Source organism: Capra hircus, chromosome 27, assembly GCF_001704415.2.
Source record: "Capra hircus breed San Clemente chromosome 27, ASM170441v1, whole genome shotgun sequence".
NCBI classification, from domain to species: Eukaryota; Metazoa; Chordata; class Mammalia; order Artiodactyla; family Bovidae; genus Capra; species Capra hircus.
This window is the reverse complement of record NC_030834.1, coordinates 8,677,369-8,696,227: the sequence shown is the minus strand read 5'-3', so window position 1 is coordinate 8,696,227 and position 18,859 is coordinate 8,677,369. Positions and strand designations below refer to the sequence as shown.

Below are 18,859 nucleotides of genomic sequence, written 5' to 3'. Positions count from 1 at the left end.
ATCTCCTCACTGGGACAGATCTACAGACCCCTTGGCTCGCTGTTTACATTCAGTCCTCAGAAAGACTACAGGAAGCCAAGAGCCCTGCCTGGCTCCTTCTTTCACACTGTTCTTAACTGAACTTTCTATGATACCTTCCGTGATAATGAAAATGTTCTCAGTTCAGTTCAGTCGCTCAGTCATGTCTGATTCTTTGCGACCCCATGAACCGCAGCACGCTAGGCTTCCCGTCCTTCACCAACTGCCGGAGTCTACCCAAACCCATGTCCATTGAGTTAGTGATGCCATCCAGCCATCTCATCCTCTGTTGGCCCCTTCTCCTCCTGCCCCCAATTCCTCCCAGCATCAGGGTCTTTTTCAATGAGTCAATTCCTCGCATGAGGTGGCCAAAGTATTGGAGTTTCAGCTTCAACATAAGTCCTTGCAATGAACACCCAGGACTGATCTCCTTTAGGGTGGACTGGTTGGATCTCCTTGCAGTCCAAGGGACTCTCAAGAGTCTTCTCCAACACCACAGTTCAAAAGCATCAATTCTTCAGTGCTCAACTTTCTTTATAGTCCAACTCTCACATCCATACATGACCACAGGAAAAACCACAGCCTTGACTAGACGGACCTTTGTTGACAAAGCAATGTCTCTGCTTTTTAATATGCTGTCTAGATTGGTCATAACTTTTCTTCCAAGAAATAAGTGTCTTTTAATTTCATGGCTGCAATCACCATCTGCAGTGATTTTGGAGCCCAGAAAAATAAAGTCAGCCACTGATTCCACTATTTCCCCATCTACTTGCTATGAACTGATAGGACCGGATGCCATGATCTTAGTTGATCTATGCTAACCAATGGCCTCAAGTGGCAAGCCTCTTCCCAACCCAAAGCTCTCAGGCACCCTACCCCACCTTGCAACAACAGACTGTCACCTCCCCATCACCGGGCTCTGCAGGAAGGTCCAGGTTATAACTGTTTTCTCAGCACTCCCTTTCAGCTCAGAAACACCCTGCTTTGGATGTCAAGTTGTATGATCACCTGAAACCTCACTAACTCAGGAGTCATCCCAAGCAGGTTATGAACTTTTGTGTTCTACTGCATCTCCAAACATTCTTGACTTCGGATTCTGTCTTGAACTGCCCAGAGCTGATTAAGAGAGCAGCAAATAAGTGGACCATCCCAAGAAAAGTGACAGAAAGAGACAATACAGAAAGCTGAACAGAAGCTTCCCAGGGTAAGCACAATAGAGCAACACGAAGGGGAATGTTCTTACTGATGTTTTCAAACACCTAGCTGGCCCATAACATGGCCACACCGCACAAAGTATTAGAGGAAAGAGTGCTAATCAGACTCTTCTGGCTGTTCTTTTAAATCAAGATTTTAAACTTAGTTGAGACCAACGCCTACAAATAACCCTTAGAAATTATTTCTATTCAAATAAAAATAATAAACACAATGATTAATATCAGAATTAATCATTATTACTAGAAAAACTAAAAAAAATAAAATTAAGTGTGGCATCTTAACAGAGGTTCCCTTGGAGCCTACTATGGTGCTACTGTAGTTCCGTCCATCCACCAACGCCCCACGCTGGGAGAGCACTAAACCCAAGTCAGGCCAACTGTGAAAGGCATTCTGATTCATTCATTCAAACACCTTCACGTCCCCAACATGCCCCACGCTGAACTAGAACCAGAGACACAGAGGCAAACATGACAGTCCCCAAACTCAAACTAGGTAGAGCCTGGCGGCAAAAAAGGCAAAATCCATGAGAGGAAGATGGGTCAAATGACTCTTGGCTGTTATAAGGAGTACTGGGAAGCAAATAAAGAGTTTGGAAAGAGATGGGAAAAAAGGAAGAGCTACCACATGCCTTAGAAAGAGGACCTCTCCAAGGTGGTGACACTCAAGCAAAGGCCTGTGGTAGAGAAGAAGCTACACCCTGGAGGGGTAAGTCACTGCACGCAGAAACACACAGCAGGTGCAAAGGCCTCAAGAAGAGTTTGGAAATTGAGGAAACTGGAAAAGAGAAGTGTGGTTACAGAGCAGCAAGCAAGGGTGATGGTCTGCATATGCAGGAAGAGGGCTATGCCTTAAAGGAAATCAAGGAGGACTTCTTGTTCTCTGGTTTTGACAGAGAAAGGGTGGATTTACTGATATAAAGAAAACTATGGGGAAAAGAGAAGGAAGAGATCAAGAATCTGTTTTGTTCCCATTAAACTTGAGCTAAGATGTTCAACTAGGGCAGAGTGACTGTTTTACTGATCTGCATATGCCTTCACGCTGAAAACCCAGGGGTTTTCTGAACAAAGTCTGAAGAGAGGATCCTTTTTTTCCTTTAGGGTCACGAGGGTGGAAGGATCTGAGTTCTGAGAGACCTACATCCAGTGAGAGAAAACCTGTCTGAGATAGGAGACCACATAACCAATTCAAAGAGAGTGGCAGAGGAGAGAAGTGAGAATCCGCAGTTCTCTAGTCTTGGGCCAGCTGGCCGGAGAGCCAGCTCCCTCCCTCTCCTTCAGTCTGCTCACACGCATGAATAAATCACTCTTTCACAACCCTAGACCTAACCAACACACCCACCACAGGCTTATTCAGATTCTATCTCTTTTACATAGTAAATCTATTAGGAGCTCGAAAAGGACTCAAGTCTTTTTAGTTTTAGAAACTCAAAAAGGAAAGTGCACAGCAATGAAATCTAAGAAATGCCAAGGATCACAGAAGCACCAACATCTTCCTAAGTCCCTGGGGCTCAGGATGAGCTTGGGGAGAACAAAGTTGTGAAAAAAGGAACACACTCAACTCAGAAAATAACCCAATTTTTAAAATGGTAAAATACATGAACAGACATTTCACCAAAGAAGATATAAATAAATCAGCACATGAAAAGATGCTCAACATGACTAATCACTAGGGAAATGCAAATTAAATCACAATGGTATATCTTATTAGAATACATTTTTTAAATAACAATACCAAGTGTTAGAATGCAGAGCAAATGAAACTCAAACACTGCTGGTAAAAATGTGAAACAGCACAGCCACTGTGGAAACAGCCTGGCAATTTGTTATAAAGTTAAACATACCTTTATCATTCAACCCTGCAGTCTCCCTCCTAGCTGTTTACCCAAGTGAAATGAAAACCTGCAGTAGCAGGCGGAATGACTGCTCCCAAAGATATTAGGTCTTAATCCCAGGAACCTGTAAATGTTCATTTATTTGGAAAAGGATCTTTGCAGATATGATTAAATGAAGCACTTTGATACTGCATTTATCCTGGATTACCATGTGAGCCATCATATTTATCCCTATGAGACAGGACAGAGGGAGACAGGACACACGCAGAGAGCAGAAGCTGACTTGAGGATGGAGGGGAGACCGGAGCGACCCCACCCCCTCAACAATGGGTGTGGGCAGGAAGAGGGGCGTGACCTTTAGGCACCAGAAATCTGTTGACTACACCACAATAACATAAAGTAGCTCTGATCTGTTGGGCACTTTTAACTGTATACTTGTACCTTATGGCATTATTTAATTATTACAGAATGCCTACAGTATCAATTTCTCAGTTTCACAGATGATAAAAATTAGGCTTAGAAGAAAACAGTCTGCCTAAGACATAACAAAAGAGGGAACACCACTCTTTGCTGCTAAGTCACTTCAGTCGTGTCTGACTCTGTGTGACCCCATAGACGGCAGCCCACCAGGCTCCCCCATCCCTGAGATTCTCCAGGCAAGAACGCTGGAGTAGGTTGCCATTTCCTTCTCCAATGCATGAAAGTGAAAAGTGAAAGTGAATTCACTCAGTCGTGTCTGACCCTCAGCGACCCCATGGACTGCAGCCTTCCAAGCTCCTCCGTCCATGGGATTTTCCAGGCAGGAGTACTGGAGTGGGGTGCCATCGCCTTCTCCACACCACTCTTTACTGATATAAAAAAAAGGTACATAAAAAATAACAAGCTAGGGACTTGGGGTCTATACCTAGAAAGCTGTGCTATCCCAGAAAGCTAAGATAGCTTTCCAGGTCTCAACACAACCTTCGAAACAAGTGAGATGGACTACCTGTTCCAAATCTAAAGTTCTGTTATTTATGAATACCACCATAGAGAAATATCTTTCTACGCTGTAAGCAACCAAGAAGGTGCCTTACCTATAAGTCAAAGGTTAGCAAACTGCTTCTGTAGGAAGGCAGAAAGTATTTTTAGGTTTTGTAGGCCACGTAAAGCCTGTGTCATCTACAGCGCAGTCTTTTTTTTAATAAACCTTTAAAAATATAAAACTGGCTAAAAGTCCACATAAACACAGGTCCTGGACAGGACTGGCTCACAGGCTGGGTCTAGTTTGCTGACCCCTGTTCTAAATCAACTGTTTCGAGGCTATTTCAAATTGAAAAAGGGAAGAGTGATGGACAAGGGGGAGGACATGTGGACGTCCTTATGGGCCTTTCTGTTTAGAAGCAGGACATCCAGCTCACTGTCCACCTAGACTATCACTAAGCACAGCCTTGTTTTTTTCCCTTCCTCAATCACCTTCCAACATCACTTTTTAAAATTTTTATTTATTTTTATTTTTATTTTTTTTGGCTGCACCCTGCAGCATGTAGGATCTTAGTTTCCCAACCAGAGGTCAAATCCACACCCACTGCATTGGAAAGGCAGAGTCTTAAAGCACTGGGCCAGGAGAGAAGTCTCAACATCACTTTTTTTTAATGGTGTCTTTCTAACTATACATATGCAGCCATTTGATTTAAAAAGAAACAAAATCATCTTGAAGAGTACTTGGTGTTGCTGAACTTCCTTCCCCCTGTGCTTCCGTATTTATCACCCAATAACCTATTTCTTACCAAGAAGTGGTAAATACATGCAGTGATAAGCATGACAAAAATACTACTGGTAAAGAAAAAGTCTAGGGGTTATCAATTCACCTAGACGGATTCACTGCATAAATACTTACTGAATACCAACTATGTGCCAGGCACTAAGTAAAAACCAGGAATCAAAAAGAAAGCTCTCTTGGAGCTTACATTCTAGGAGGAGGAGACCAACTAGAATACAGAGCAAGTCAACTGGCAGTGCGTCCTGTGTACAGAAACCACACAGAAATGGCACCAGGGAGTCCCGGGTGTGATGGAGAGGCTGCAATTTCCACAATTTCTACAGGGCAGTCAGGGAAGAAGGGGAGGGAGCCAAGCCATGCAAACACTGACTTTGGAGACCACCCCCTCCCACAGCCACTCCCAAAGATCTCTGCAGACGTCACTTTACCCACAAGGCCTCTCTCAGCACAGTCTGGTTTTTCCCATTGCATGTGTCTTACGACACATAGTATCCTTTACTTTTTATATCTGCTGTTATTTTTACTGTCTACACACACATACACACACACACACACTCCTCCTGAAGTGAGCTACATAAGGTGTTAAGTTTTAGGTTTTGCTCACAGGTAAATCCCAGAAGTTGAGGACATTCTCTGGTACATAGCAGGTACCCAACAGATACTGCCTGGGGGGTGAGGAGGGGTGGTGGTGGTAATGTTCCAAGTAGAGGGCCCGGCACGTGCAAGCGTGCTTATGCGGGGATGTGCCGGGATGAAAGGAAAGTCCGGCGGCTGGTGGGCAGCAGAGGAGGAGAATAGCAGGACGTACACCAGGAAATGCATGTCACGTGGAAGGAAAGGGCTTGGGAAGCTTTCACACTCTCTAGAGCAGAAGTCAGAAAAAGCCCAGAGGCCGCACCAAGCTTAGCACCTGCTGCTGTGAATTAAGTTTTACTGGGACTCAGCCGTGTCCATCTGCTCCCACACTGCATGTCTGCTTTTACACCACAATCACCAACAGAGAAATCTGACACACTTTCCACACTCACTGAGCAAGGCAGCAAACCACTATAGACGGTTTTTAGCAAAGCAGTCACAAAATCTGATTTTTTTAAAAAAAAGTCCTCTGTGTGTAGATGCAGGTGGACAAGGACAAGAGCAAGGAGATAATCAGGAAGCAAAAGCAATGGTCAAGTCATAAGTCTGACCCAGAGAGTGGGGGGTGGGGGGGAGACACGTGATGGCCCCTGCCGTGTGTTCCAGAGCGCGGCTTGGCAAGCTGTCTCTGGAAAGGGCCAGGCGGTGAATACTTCAGCCTCTGCGGGCCGCATTAGTTGCAACCACATTCGCTGAAAACTACGCAGTTAGTCATTCACTCATGCCCGACTCTTTGCAACCCCATGGGCTGCAGCCCACCAGGCTCCTCTGTCCATGAGATTTTCCAGTCAAGGATACTAGAGTGGGTTGCTATTTCCTTCTCCAGGGGATCGTCCCAACACAGGGATCGAACCTGGGTCTCCTGCACTGCAGGCAGCTTCTTTACTGACTGAGCTACAAGGGAAGCCTCGGAAACTACTCAATTCTTCTGTTAAGTGGGAGAGAAGAGAGAAGCCATGAACAAGTGTGGCTGTGCTTCAAAAAACTTTATAAAGACACTGAAATCTGAATTACATATAATTTTCACCAAGTATGAAATATTATCCTTTAAATTTTTTCAACCATTTAATAATATGTTTAAAAACATTCTTACCTCATAGGTTGTACAAAAGAAGTGGGGGGCCAGTGTGGTTGGGGCCGTAAATCACCAACCTGCGCACTGAGGGCAGAGACAGAAGCGTTTGCCGCTGGACTGCAGGTGACGTGTGAGACAAAGCTGTCAGACTCACCACCAGGCTCTGCTGCAGTCAGCACTCCTACCAAACTGCCCCCCACACAACACAGTGCAAAAGCACCTCTGTAAGAACGCTGCGACTCTTGTAATGAGCTACTACGCCATTCACAGTCACTGTGCCCACGCTATAGCTATCCAAGGCCGAAACTCACAGAAAAATCAACTGAAGGCAAATACACCAGGAAAAACAGCCACATTTTCAGCTTGAGACTTAGGAAACTATGTTCTTTCTTAAAATACATACAGAGAGAAGTCTCAAGCTACCAGGGTTTTTTTCATATATATATATATATATATATATATATATATATATATATATAATTAAATCAACAAATATACCTTCAATCCTGAAATGCTGATGCTGATCATGAAACAGCATGATCAGTTTCTGTTTTATTTTGAGTGGGGCAGAGATCACAGCTGTAAGACAAGGATAGACACGACAAATGAACATCAAAATAAGGAAAAGATATATACGTAGATACACACACACACACACACACACACACACACAGAAAGTCAGAGATGCGTTACTCAATTAGAATGAACAAATCCATATGCAAGGGAGACAGAAGCTGAAGCAGAATAACATACTTTGGTACATGCAATGATTAATCCTAGCTACAAGTTCAGGATTAGGATAGGTCAGATTATAGGTTCAAGCCTCTTTAATTAGCTGAGGAAACACTGTTGGTAATTCCTCCACTACTCCTTGTCCTTAAGCCTCAAGAGAGAATTTCAAATGGTTGAACGACTGCATGAAAGAAGACACTAGGGCAATGAGAAGAACAGAGCACGCTAGAAAACGCCAAGTCAGTCAGAGATGCTCCACCAACGTCATCCACAGAGACACACAAAGCCTCCTGTACACGACACATCAAACCCACAAACGATCTGTCCAGTGAGGTCAGGGCCACGTCTGTGCCCCTTCTGTACTCGAGTCCTGACTCAAGTGAGCGGTCCTGTGCTAAGGTGAGCAGTACTGCAGTTCACAGCCAGACCCCTTCAGCCCGAGCGAGAGGGGGCGGGGGGCTGGGGGGGGCGGGGGTGGACGGAGCTGGGAAGTGAGGAGGGCAGATGAATCAGGAGGCAACTGCACAAACAACCTTCCGGATACCGCAATCGCACTGAACAGCTATCCCAGGCGGTCGACAGTGCTGAGACACACAGGCGGCACTTGACAACTCAACACAAAGCCCTTCTTGCCGTAAATGAGGACACGAATTACTGCCTCACATGAAACAATTTGCCTGTGAGCGATAGAAAGATGGACACTTTCTCTTCAAGGTGCTTACAAATGAAGACATCTAAGGGAGCCTGCAGTGCCAGCTCACAACTTCCTGTAAGCTTTCTGGGGACATTTCAATTCCTAGAATATGCATTAGTCTATCTTCTGAACAGAAAAACAGGTGATTAAAAAGGCTGAGCTAAACACTTATGTTTAAGAACATTTTTCTTCATTTAAAAGTTTTTCTTTAAAAAAAAAAAAGGCACTTTGATTTAATAAAAATTTTGTTTTCAACATTTTTTGTCCCTTCCAATGCCATAAAAAATGAACTGAACATCAATTTATTCCTGCTCCAATAATCCAAACAGCCAACAAGTCTGATGTTCATTTAAGAACTAAGAGATAGCAGAGACGTCTGCTCATGGACATAAACAGATGCCCTAGCCACAGGTTTTTCTGATTGACAATGACTGGCTCCTTTTCCCCCCTTTAAATATTAATAACTCCCACAGACATTTTTACTGCAAAAGCAGGCAAGAGTAAAGACTCTACCCGCCACTAACCACCAAAAGGCCAGGATCTGCAAGCATATTAGAGCCCCAGAAAAACTATAATCGCTGTGGTTCCTAAACAGATCTTAAGGGCAGTAAGAGGTGGGAAGGTGCCTTCCCTTATACAAACAGGCTTCTTTAAGCAGAGTGAAAAGGCATTCCACATGCCTTTAACGTGCTTATGTGAACTATGAATATGCACTGTTCCTAAACTCACTGCGACAGGGATCCCTCTGTTCTCGGAACACAAACTCAGTAACCGGTACCCCAAGGAAGCAATTTGGAAAACACAACCCTCTTCTGCTTACTGTTTTAAAATCAGTATGAAAACGGAGCAATAAAAATTAACACCAAGGCTCATCAAAGATTAATTAAATCTTTTCCCCGTAACAAATATACACACACCTTATACTTTAACAATCCTTTCCAAAACCGCAGATTTACATATGCATATCCATGAACTGAAAACACCAGCATGAGGATACGAAACACTTTTAACATCCCTATAAACGTACAACAACTTCAGAGACCAACAGTTACAGACACAGAAGCCGCACTGTAAAATAGGAGTCAAAGACAACGGCACTATGAAAGAGGCCAGAGCCCATTAGTCTTCAAAAAGGAGGGACGCTGGTGAAATTTGAGATGTACAAGCAGATAGCTCTATCACAAAGGTGAGAGGTAGGGGAACAGAAGAAATTTTCCTCCAAGGGTAACATTTAAAGGTCAAAATTCTGTTCTTAATCGGGGGAAGAAACCATTTAGAAGCCTTCACATTTTTAAAGAGAATAAATGCAATAATTTAATGAGCACAGTTGTTTAAAATACATTTTGTATGCCACTAAACTATCCAAATAACTTTGGATCTCTGAGGGGTGCAAAAAATACTAGCGCTTTCGTACACATCTATATGTCCAATCCCCCCGCTCCAGTTCTTTCCAAATTCTTATTACCTAAATGTTTAATGTAAACATATTGTTAAGTGTTCTTATATTTTATCATATATTAATCTTGTGCAAACAAGAAAGAAAAATGTAAGCAAAAGTAAGTGTCTTACACCTTTCCTAACTTCAGAGTCCACCTCTTCTGGAACGCTCTCCTGTTTTTGCTGGGGGTTCTTGCTCATTTACAGTATCACTCTTTGAACCATCCAGGTGTCAGTGCCGCAGTAATTCTTAAAGGCTATTTCACTGTGGTCTCCAAAATCTTCTTCCAAGCTAGTACCCCGCTCCTCCCAGTTTGGATGTAGACGCTTTCTTCATCTCGCCAGAAGGTACCACAGAAGGTTTCCTGATAAACCAGGACTCACATTCCCTCCTCATATGACCTTAAGATGGTTTGTGGATCCCCACATTTTCATCAGTCTCTATTCAACAGTTTAAAACACTGTGTATGTGAACGATACCATCAGCACTGGACTCGAGAGTACAGACTACTGATTCATCTGCACTCTTTACGACATCTGTGGGGGGGGGCGGTAATGAGAAAAAAAAAAGATAGCTTGTTGTAAAAGTGAGGAAGCTGTTAGTCTTATAGACTCATCTGAGAGCAGGTCAGCTACTTATCTACTGCCTGGCACATAGTAAGCACTCCACAAATTCAAAGATTTATTGCATGAACCCCCAACACTCTTTAGATATCTGGATAGTACTGAGATAGAAGTTCATGCATTTCATTCACTGTTCAATGGATTATTTCAAACTACCAGCCAGGCGCCCTGACAGACAAGGAAAAATAAAGAAAGAAAGAGCAATTAGCTTTTAATTCCAGTAGGAGATGAAGCTAAACAGACTATCATAACCTAGGGAGAAAAATCAGCATGCCTAACATACCATGAGAATATACTTGCTATGGTCATACAGGAAGAAAGTCATCTCACCAAACCAGTAATGGCAGCGGGTCGTTCAAGGAGGTTTATTAGCTGTTTTTGGTTTTGTCTGGAGGAATGTCTAAAAGAACGACATTCCAAACAGAAATAAATACATATAAAAACTGAAAGGCAAAAGAACGTGGTGCTTACAAGGAACTGTGATATGTTGAAAGACTATGGGTCAAGAAGAGCGTGTCAACAGATGAAGCTGCAAAAAGGCTAAGGAGCTTGAATTTTATCCACATAGTAACAGAAGTCCAACAGGCTTGAAGGTTCTAAACAACGGAAGACGAGACATTTTAGAGAGGATAATCAGACAATACAGACGTGAGCTTCAGAAGGCGAGACTGAAGTCTGCCAGGTAATACAAGCTCCATGAGGGCAGGGATTTGTACCCATTTGGTTCACTGCTCAATTCGCAGCATTTATCATGCCGGGTATCATTACTACTTATTGGATGAATGAAGGAAAGCCAGCTGAAAGACAACTACAATAACCCAAGACAGAAAAGAACTGAGTTAAGCCATTAAATAGTAATTTATATATACATACACACACACACACACACACACACACACACACACACATATATTGTGTCATTTTTTGGCTTGTCAGTATTCCCTTCTACTGATGCAATTCAAAAAGACTAATACTATTGTAAATTTTTAGGTCTGCAAAAAAACCAAGCTAAAAGAACTACAAATATGTCATTAAAAATTTGTTCCTAGTGGCAACATTAAATAAATCAAGATTATTTAATTTATAGTCAGGACTATAGTTACTCTTCATCTCTGCTGAAGACAAAATTATTTGAGTCAACATTTACCAAGGGTTCAAAATAAGCAAAGAAAGCTATTAAGTGTTTAAAATGAAACAAGATGAATTTAGCTTAGAGATAAATTCCTAACCAAGAGCCAGAAACATCTGGTTAATGGATAAATGTTAGTCTCCTTCTTTACCTATTTACAAAGACAACATAGAGATACTTAGGCGAAGTCATGCAATCTCTTCTCGTCTGTAAAAATAGGAATTCAAATTGAAAGAATTTCTAAGACTTCAGTTCCAGAGTTAAATAATTCTTACCCACTTACTTCTCTATTAACAGGCCTTACATTTGTCTGCACGTTATTTTGAGCTGCTCCTCCATCACTTTTTTTTTACCTCCAAGAAAATTTTAACATTCTTATGTGACAGAGACTTTTTTTTCTTAATTTTTCAAGCAGATCAGAAGGGAGGGAAAGTAACATCTACTGAGGGCCTACTGTTTACCAGTTCTATCAAATAGCATTTCTTATCATCCCCAAAACTGTGTTCAAGGTCATGATCCTACTAAGAAATTGAGGAGCAAAGAGTTTATAAATTATTTGCTCAAGATCACAACTAGTTAAGTGGAGAGACCAGAAAGCAAACTCCAGAGCCTAAATTCTATTAATCACCTTAAATGATAATAACTGATCTGAGTACCTAACAACATCATTCTCTTTTGATCCAGAAATTACATGTTTTTCAATACTGGCCAGAAAAAGTAAATTATGGAAATGTCTTATTACATAGCTGTACTGAAACTCCCTAACCCCTCTTACCTGTCATAGCTTCTTTCTCCATGTAAGAAAAGGATGAAACAGGCATTTGAGCTGCTCTTCAATAAGAGTATTAACTGTAATTCTTTACCCATCTTTTCCGGATGATACACAGGACAAATGACAATTACATGCACGATCCATTCTCAGGGGTATCACTAGGTAAATGATCATGTTCCAAGAGAGCGCATTTTTTAAATAAATCATTCTTACTTTAAGTTATTTTCCACACAACTTACAACTGAGTGTAATATACAAGGTGTAATAACCAGGGTGGGCACACTGTGGCCTCCAGATCACATCCAGCCTGCCAGCAGTTCTGTAGGCAAAGCCTTCCAAGAAGATACATGTGGCTGCTTTGCTCAGAGTTGGGTAGTTGGGTCAGAGACCACACAGTGGTCAGATAGACCAAAATATTTACTATCGGGCCCTTCACAAAAAAAGAGTTTGCCAACATCTGTTTTAGACTAACAATTCAAACAGTTTCACTTTACATCTATTGAGAACTTACATGACAACGTATCAGAGAACCCAGTTTCAGGATCTCCATAAACCTGTTTAAAAAGTAGCTTTTGACTTAGATTTTTTTCAGAGTTCCCTGGACACGTCCATCACAACTTCACTACTGGACTGTTTTTATTTCCGTGGCTTTCCCTTGACTGACAGCAGTGTCTCCCAAGCATTCTCATTATGATCCCAGTCCTAGCACAGTGCCTGGGACACAGAGTTTCAGGGGCAATCTGCTGAGCATCTGAAATTAAGCATATGACTTAGGAAAATCAGTCAAGAGTAAAGGAGAAATTCAGTCCTACAGAAACTTGCTGCTCAAAGGGTGTTCAGTGCAGCAGCAGAATTGTTGAGCTTGTTAGAAATGCAAAATCTCAGGCGAAGACCTGAAACTGCATTTTAACAAGATCTCCAGATGAAAATTTGAGAAGCAGTGCTATATAACACGGTGCTTAATTACATTAAAGTTCTTGGTTTGATTTTCAATATGGGCCAGGTTGCTTTGCATGATGAAAAACAACAGCTCTAAGGCTTCATCCTTACTCTACTCCTGAACTTCAAGATACAAAATACAGACTTATTTTGACAACTTTAACAAAGGGGGTACCCTGGGGAGGTGGGGGTGGCGAGGGTTGTTGGTTTTTTGGTTATCATTTTTACTACAGAAGAGAGAAATACTGTTACTTAAAAAAAGGCCAAAGGAGGGATTGTCATATAGTGTCCCTATTTCTACAAGAATATGACCAGAGAATATCCACCCTAACTTAAAAGGATTATAGATGTGTGAAATATGTTTTTTAATCTATCTAGACGTCTGCTTCTATGTCCTGTTAAAAGTGGGTATGTGTTCATGAAAACTTCAGCCTTTAAAATATGATGGCAGTATTTTGTGGGTTAATAAACCAATTTGTTTGGTTTTGTTCTGGTATTTTCTGGAGAAAGGCGAGGCAAATCAGCACTGTTTCCTGCTGCTTATTTTTTTTCAAGTGAAGGCAAAAAAAAAAGAAAGGAACCACTTGAGCCACGACTTGCTCAAGCTTGAAACGATCTTTAACAGGCAGTTGCTGGATGCATAAGGTGGTTACTTCTCTTCTACAGGAAAGGAACTGAAGCTCATGGAGGGTGAAGTAATTTAAAAATCAAACAATAAGTAATCAATGAGGTCAAGATATGTGCTCTTAAATATAAGCCCTAAGCTAATCAGAGTTATTAATATAATTTTGGAAGCACTTTAAACCACTGCATCAGTTTACCATAGTTTCAGTTTATGTCAACTCTGAATTCATAGTGTTTTTTTCTTTTGACCACTCCACTAGCCTCTACACTCTGGCACATACATACTAAAGCTATACAACCTTGGGCAAATCACTCAACCTCTATGAGCCTTTGTTTCCTCTATAAAAGAGACAACCTTCCTTAAAAGGTTGGTATGACCTAAATGTATTACCTAGCATACAATATTTATTCAAAATTATGTGTTTTCAAATATAAGCACTTAAAAAGATTGACGAACAAGGTCATACTAAATCATCTATTCCTTGCCAGAAGTAGTAAAGCGACAGGCTAAAATTTTTACGGTAGGCAAAGGGGGCTCATTCTACTCGACAGAAATCTATCAGTATAAGTCATTGCTTACAAGAGAGATTCAGCAAAAAGACCTATATGCTTTTTAAGGCAACAGTTAAAAGAAGATTTACAACGATCTCTAAAAACTGCGTGTTTTCAAGTAATCAGGCAGAAAGGTTCAGAGGTGGATCAGAGGTGATCAGAGGCTGTCTGGTCACTAGGCTAGAAGAGCAAACTCCAACAAGAGCGAAAGAACAGAGTCAAAAATGGTAACGACTATGCATTTATCAGACTGCCAAAGACCAAAAGGTTTGAAAAAACTACTCCAAAGGGTGTAGGGAAACAAGGATTTTCATACACACAGTGGGTGGGTGGATCTCCACGGGGAGAAACTTAGAAATATCAAAATTACGAAGATAAGACACATTCTGCTCAATCATTCCACTTCTAGGAATTTGTTAGTAAAACAACATACAAAGGAGGTTATTTAATTGAGTACTATTTGCAGTCACACAAAAAAAAACTGGAAACAAATGTCTATCAGCATGGGACTAGCTATATGAATTACAGCACACCCACACAAGGGAATACCACCAAACTTTACGTATTGATATGGAATACACTTCAGCTATGTCATTAAGCAGGGAGGGAAAAAAAAGGAGGGTGCAGAACAGAATGTTAAGATACATTATCAACTGTGGAGGGGGGGAACAAAGGGAAAAGTGCATATAGAGAGTGACTGCTCACATACACACAGATGTCTTCGGAAGGCAAGACGGAAACAAAGCTTACTGACAGCTACCCAGGAAGAGAACTGGCCGGCTAGGGCACTGGAGTTAGGAGGCCGTCTCATGGAATATTCCTCTTTTGTACTTTTAAAATTTTTACGTACTAGTGAATGTGTTACCTATGGGGGAAAGACAATTTCTTAAACTTTTAAAAACACTACATGGGTAACAGAACAAATACTACCCTGAAGGAAGTAGTAGAAGGCACTTTTCAGCTGAGGTGTCAAGCATTTGCAGAAAACATCAGAAACTGTCTCTCCCTTCAATCTATATATTCTAAGAGGATAAGTGGTTTCAGCTTCTAAGTTCACTAGGAGACTTAATACTTAAAAGAAGAAGAAGGAAAAAAACCAACCACCTTGTTTCTATCATCCCCCTTTCCAGTTTAAACCTGACAGTTTCCACTCAACAAGCATTTTCTGAGCATCTAACAGTATGTCAAGACCTGGTTATAAGGATTAATAACACGTCTGACTTGATGCGAGGTTTCACAGATGTATGTAACTAAAAATGCTAAAGAAGCACCCATTTATGTTTTTTTTTAAAACACTATCATTTTCATGAACAAGAGGCAGCCTAATGTGGCTGAAAGAGTACTGGGCTTGAAAGAGACCTGGTTCAGGAAGAAACAAACCAATCACAAGCATTGAAATTGAAAACCATGATTTAAAACCTACCAACAAACAAAAGTCCAGGGCCTGACAGCTTCACAGGCGAATTTTATCAAACATTTAGAGAAGAGTTAACACCTATCCTTCTTAAACTGTTCCAAAAAATTGCAGAGGAAGGAAAACTTCCAAACTCATTCTATGAGGCCACCATCGCCCTGATACCCAAACCAAAGATACCACCAAAAAAGAGAGAGAGAGAGAAATCTGGTTCTAGTTCTATTTATTCCCTTAACTAACCACACAATTCTGAATAAGCAAAACCTGGTCACCCTAGACCTGGACTGCTTACCTTGCTACAAATACTGTGTCAAAAGAAAATACGTATGAAAGCAAAGCCCGTTTCAATCTGTGGAACACCAGAGCATGTTATTACCACCCATATAAAGTTTTGGGGGAAAATTTTCTCTTTTCCTTTCTCTAGCTTTCTAGGCTAACGTTAGGACTTGTCTGCATTGCTGAAGTTATCAGAAACAAAACTGTGTGTTTTTTTTTCTTTCTCCAAAATTAGTAGTTGATGGAGCCAAACTACTTGTAAAGCATTCTGAGAGTAAAAGATGAGTTTTTTACTAAAAAGCACACATATAAAGTCTCATACAGACAGAAGCAGGCATTCAACAGCTACAAAAAGGGAACTTACATAGCACCAAGGACTGATGCCCTTAAAACGGGGGGTTAATGAGAGCAACAAGAAGCCTGGGAGGCAGCAACAAGGGTAAAAAGGGCCGGTACAGAGTTGGGCTACAGGAGCGCCCACAGCTGCGACGGTCATGCTGGCCACCTTTCAGCCTTCCTCCGGACATGCTTCGTCAGTGCCCTTAATTTGAAGCTGCTTGCTTAAAGCCTTGGCCTATTCTTATGCAATAAAAGGAATGTGTTTACCTGTGCTAGCACTGATGTGTCCCTCACTCTGTAGAAGACTGCTTCAGATAAATTCTTTCTTCTACCATATAAAAGGCAAAAGGGAAGGAAGAAAGAAAAAAGATAAATGTATTCTGCTGGCTTGGAGGTCACCCTCTAAACATCAGCTCAAAGAAAGCATGATATCAAATATAAAAGCACCTCATAAAGTGCTAACTAAAGTTTGCTGGGGAGAGCGAAGCACTTCAAAAGTTAGACATGTGACTTGCTTTTTTTAAAATTCATATTCAATTAAATGTTTATTGTGGGCCTACAATGTTTTGCTTCCAGGCCTCTGTACATGCTGTTCCTTCTGCAGGAACCACTCTCTTTCCCACCCCACCCACTTGCTTCCCCACTTTCTAACTGCTCACATGTGACTTCCTCTGAGAAGGCTTCCCTCACCCTCCCCACCCCCTCCGCCTTTCCACGGCACACTGCTTCAGTCCTGCTTCAGTCCACCAGAGCCCGACCACTGGAGTGTTAATGCCAGGGCTCTATCTCCCTCACTCAGGACCTGACCAGCGTGCTGGCACCTGGAAGATGCTCCAGAAACACGTGCAAAGCACCAGACACTGTGCGAGATGGATGGGGCACAGAGACGGACAACCAGACCCTCAGTCCACTATTCATATGATGCAAGCGGGCTAGGAGGAGCGTGTCCAGCACATCAGGGGCCTAGAGGAGGAAGTGGAGAAGGGAGAAGCCGTTCCTGGAGAACGGACTGGCTAAGTCAGCCTGGAAGCAAGACGGGTGACAGGGAGCAGAGAACACGTCTAGGCTGTGCCGAGGCTGTCTTCAAAGTTAAGGAAGAGCTGAGTGGTGAAGAGGAGAAAAAGGAACCGAGACAGGAGAAAAACAGAGGAGGAGGAAACACGGTGGACCCGCAGAACGCCAGGTGGCCGCGAACGCGCAGCGGTCCTCAAGCCCTAGCATGCACGCCTCAGAATCAACTGGGGGCTTATTAACCTACACACGGTTGTGCCCCACCCCACCGTGCGCGATTCAGCAGGCGTGAGAATGGCCCAAGAATCTGTGCCTCAAACAGGTTTTCCAGGGACATCACTGCTCCTTCTGGCCCTGGGACCACACTCCGAGCAGCGCCGCATCGAGGGGCACGGAGGGCACTGGAGCGACACGGGAGGTAAAAAGGGGGTCAAGGTCACACATACTCTGCAGGCCACGGAATCTGGCACTGAGGACCTTCAGCAGAGTTTTAGAAAGAGGCTAACAGGTAACATTTATACAGCACGAGGCATGTGCAGCTCAGGGCTGCAGCTACTAGTCATAGGGGGCTATTTCAATTAAATTACAAGTATAGCAAATGTAAACTTCAGTTCTACAGTCAACCAGCCACATCTCATAGGCTCAAGAGCCATGTGGCGAGTGACAACTGCTTTGAGGACAGCCGTCATCATACAAAGCTCTATTAGACAACACTGACGTACACTCTATTAACTCATCATATCTTCAGAGCTTCACTACAAGACAGGCACTGTATTATCCCCATTCTATAGAAAGAAATGTGGCAAAGAAAGATTAAGCAAATTATGCGAGGTGATAAAGCAAGCAGTACCAACAGGAGATGCAAACCCAGACCCTCTGGTTTTTGAGCCTCTGTTCTCAACTGACTAGGTCAGGAGAGTGATGGTGAGGACGCACACCGAGAGGAGTGGCTGGAATGAAGACGAAGCTCCCTGAAAGAGACGTTCCAGAAGTAAAGGCGCAAAGGCTGGGGATGGACTAGAGCTGAATCCCAAAGAGAAGCATGCGAGTACAGAAGGCGGCACCAGAGTTCCAGCCCACTAGGAATCAGAGTCAAGGGCAATGCCTCTCACAAAGCATGAGATCAAAAGAGCAGGCTGAGGAGGGTGATCAACTGAGATAAGACTCTACACAAGACAGTGATCCCTAAGTCCAGAGACCAAAAGAGCGGTCTGGGTTAAGATATGAATTTACAGACTGGTCTCTTCAGCAGCACATACACTACACCTGGAATGATACAGAGAAGGTTAGCAAGACCCTCACTCAAGGATGGCACCCAAATTCATGAAGCATTCCATATTTTGGGGCCTCCCTGGTAGTTCAGATGGTAAACAAGCTGCCTGCAAGGCAGGAGACCTGGGTTCGATCCCTGGGTTGGGAAGACACCCTGGAGAAGGCAATGGCTACCCACTCCAGTATTCTTGCCTGGAGAATCCCATGGACAGAGGAGCCTGGTAGGCCACAGTCAGTGCCAAAGAATGTTCAAACTACTGTACAACTGTGCTCATTTCACATGTAAGCAAAGTAATGCTCAAAATCCTCCAAGCTAGGCTTCAACAGAATGTGAACCGAGAACTTCCAGATATACAAGTTTGATTTAGAAAAGACAGAGGAACCAGAGCTCAAACTGCCAACATCTCTTGCATCATAGAAAAAGAAAGATAATTCCAGAAAAGTATCTACTTCTGTTTCAATGACTACACTAAAGCCTCTGACTGTGTGGATCACAACACATGGTAAAAA

The 18,859-nt window shown here is 42.5% G+C and overlaps 1 protein-coding gene across 2 annotated transcripts in view; it reads right to left on the bottom strand.

Annotated features, from left to right (window-relative positions):
* KAT6A (lysine acetyltransferase 6A) overlaps positions 1-18,859 on the bottom strand; it is a 106,662-nt gene that overhangs the window by 72,712 nt on the left and 15,091 nt on the right. Inside the window, exon 1 of one of the 2 annotated variants that reach the window (XM_018041956.1) lies at positions 16,092-16,271. The exons of the other annotated variant lie outside the window; for it this stretch is intronic. Within the exon in view, the coding sequence (XP_017897445.1) occupies positions 16,092-16,223 (132 nt within the window). The 5' untranslated portion in view covers positions 16,224-16,271. Of the gene's footprint in view, positions 1-16,091; positions 16,272-18,859 lie in introns of those variants that run through there. 2 annotated transcript variants of the gene reach the window in all.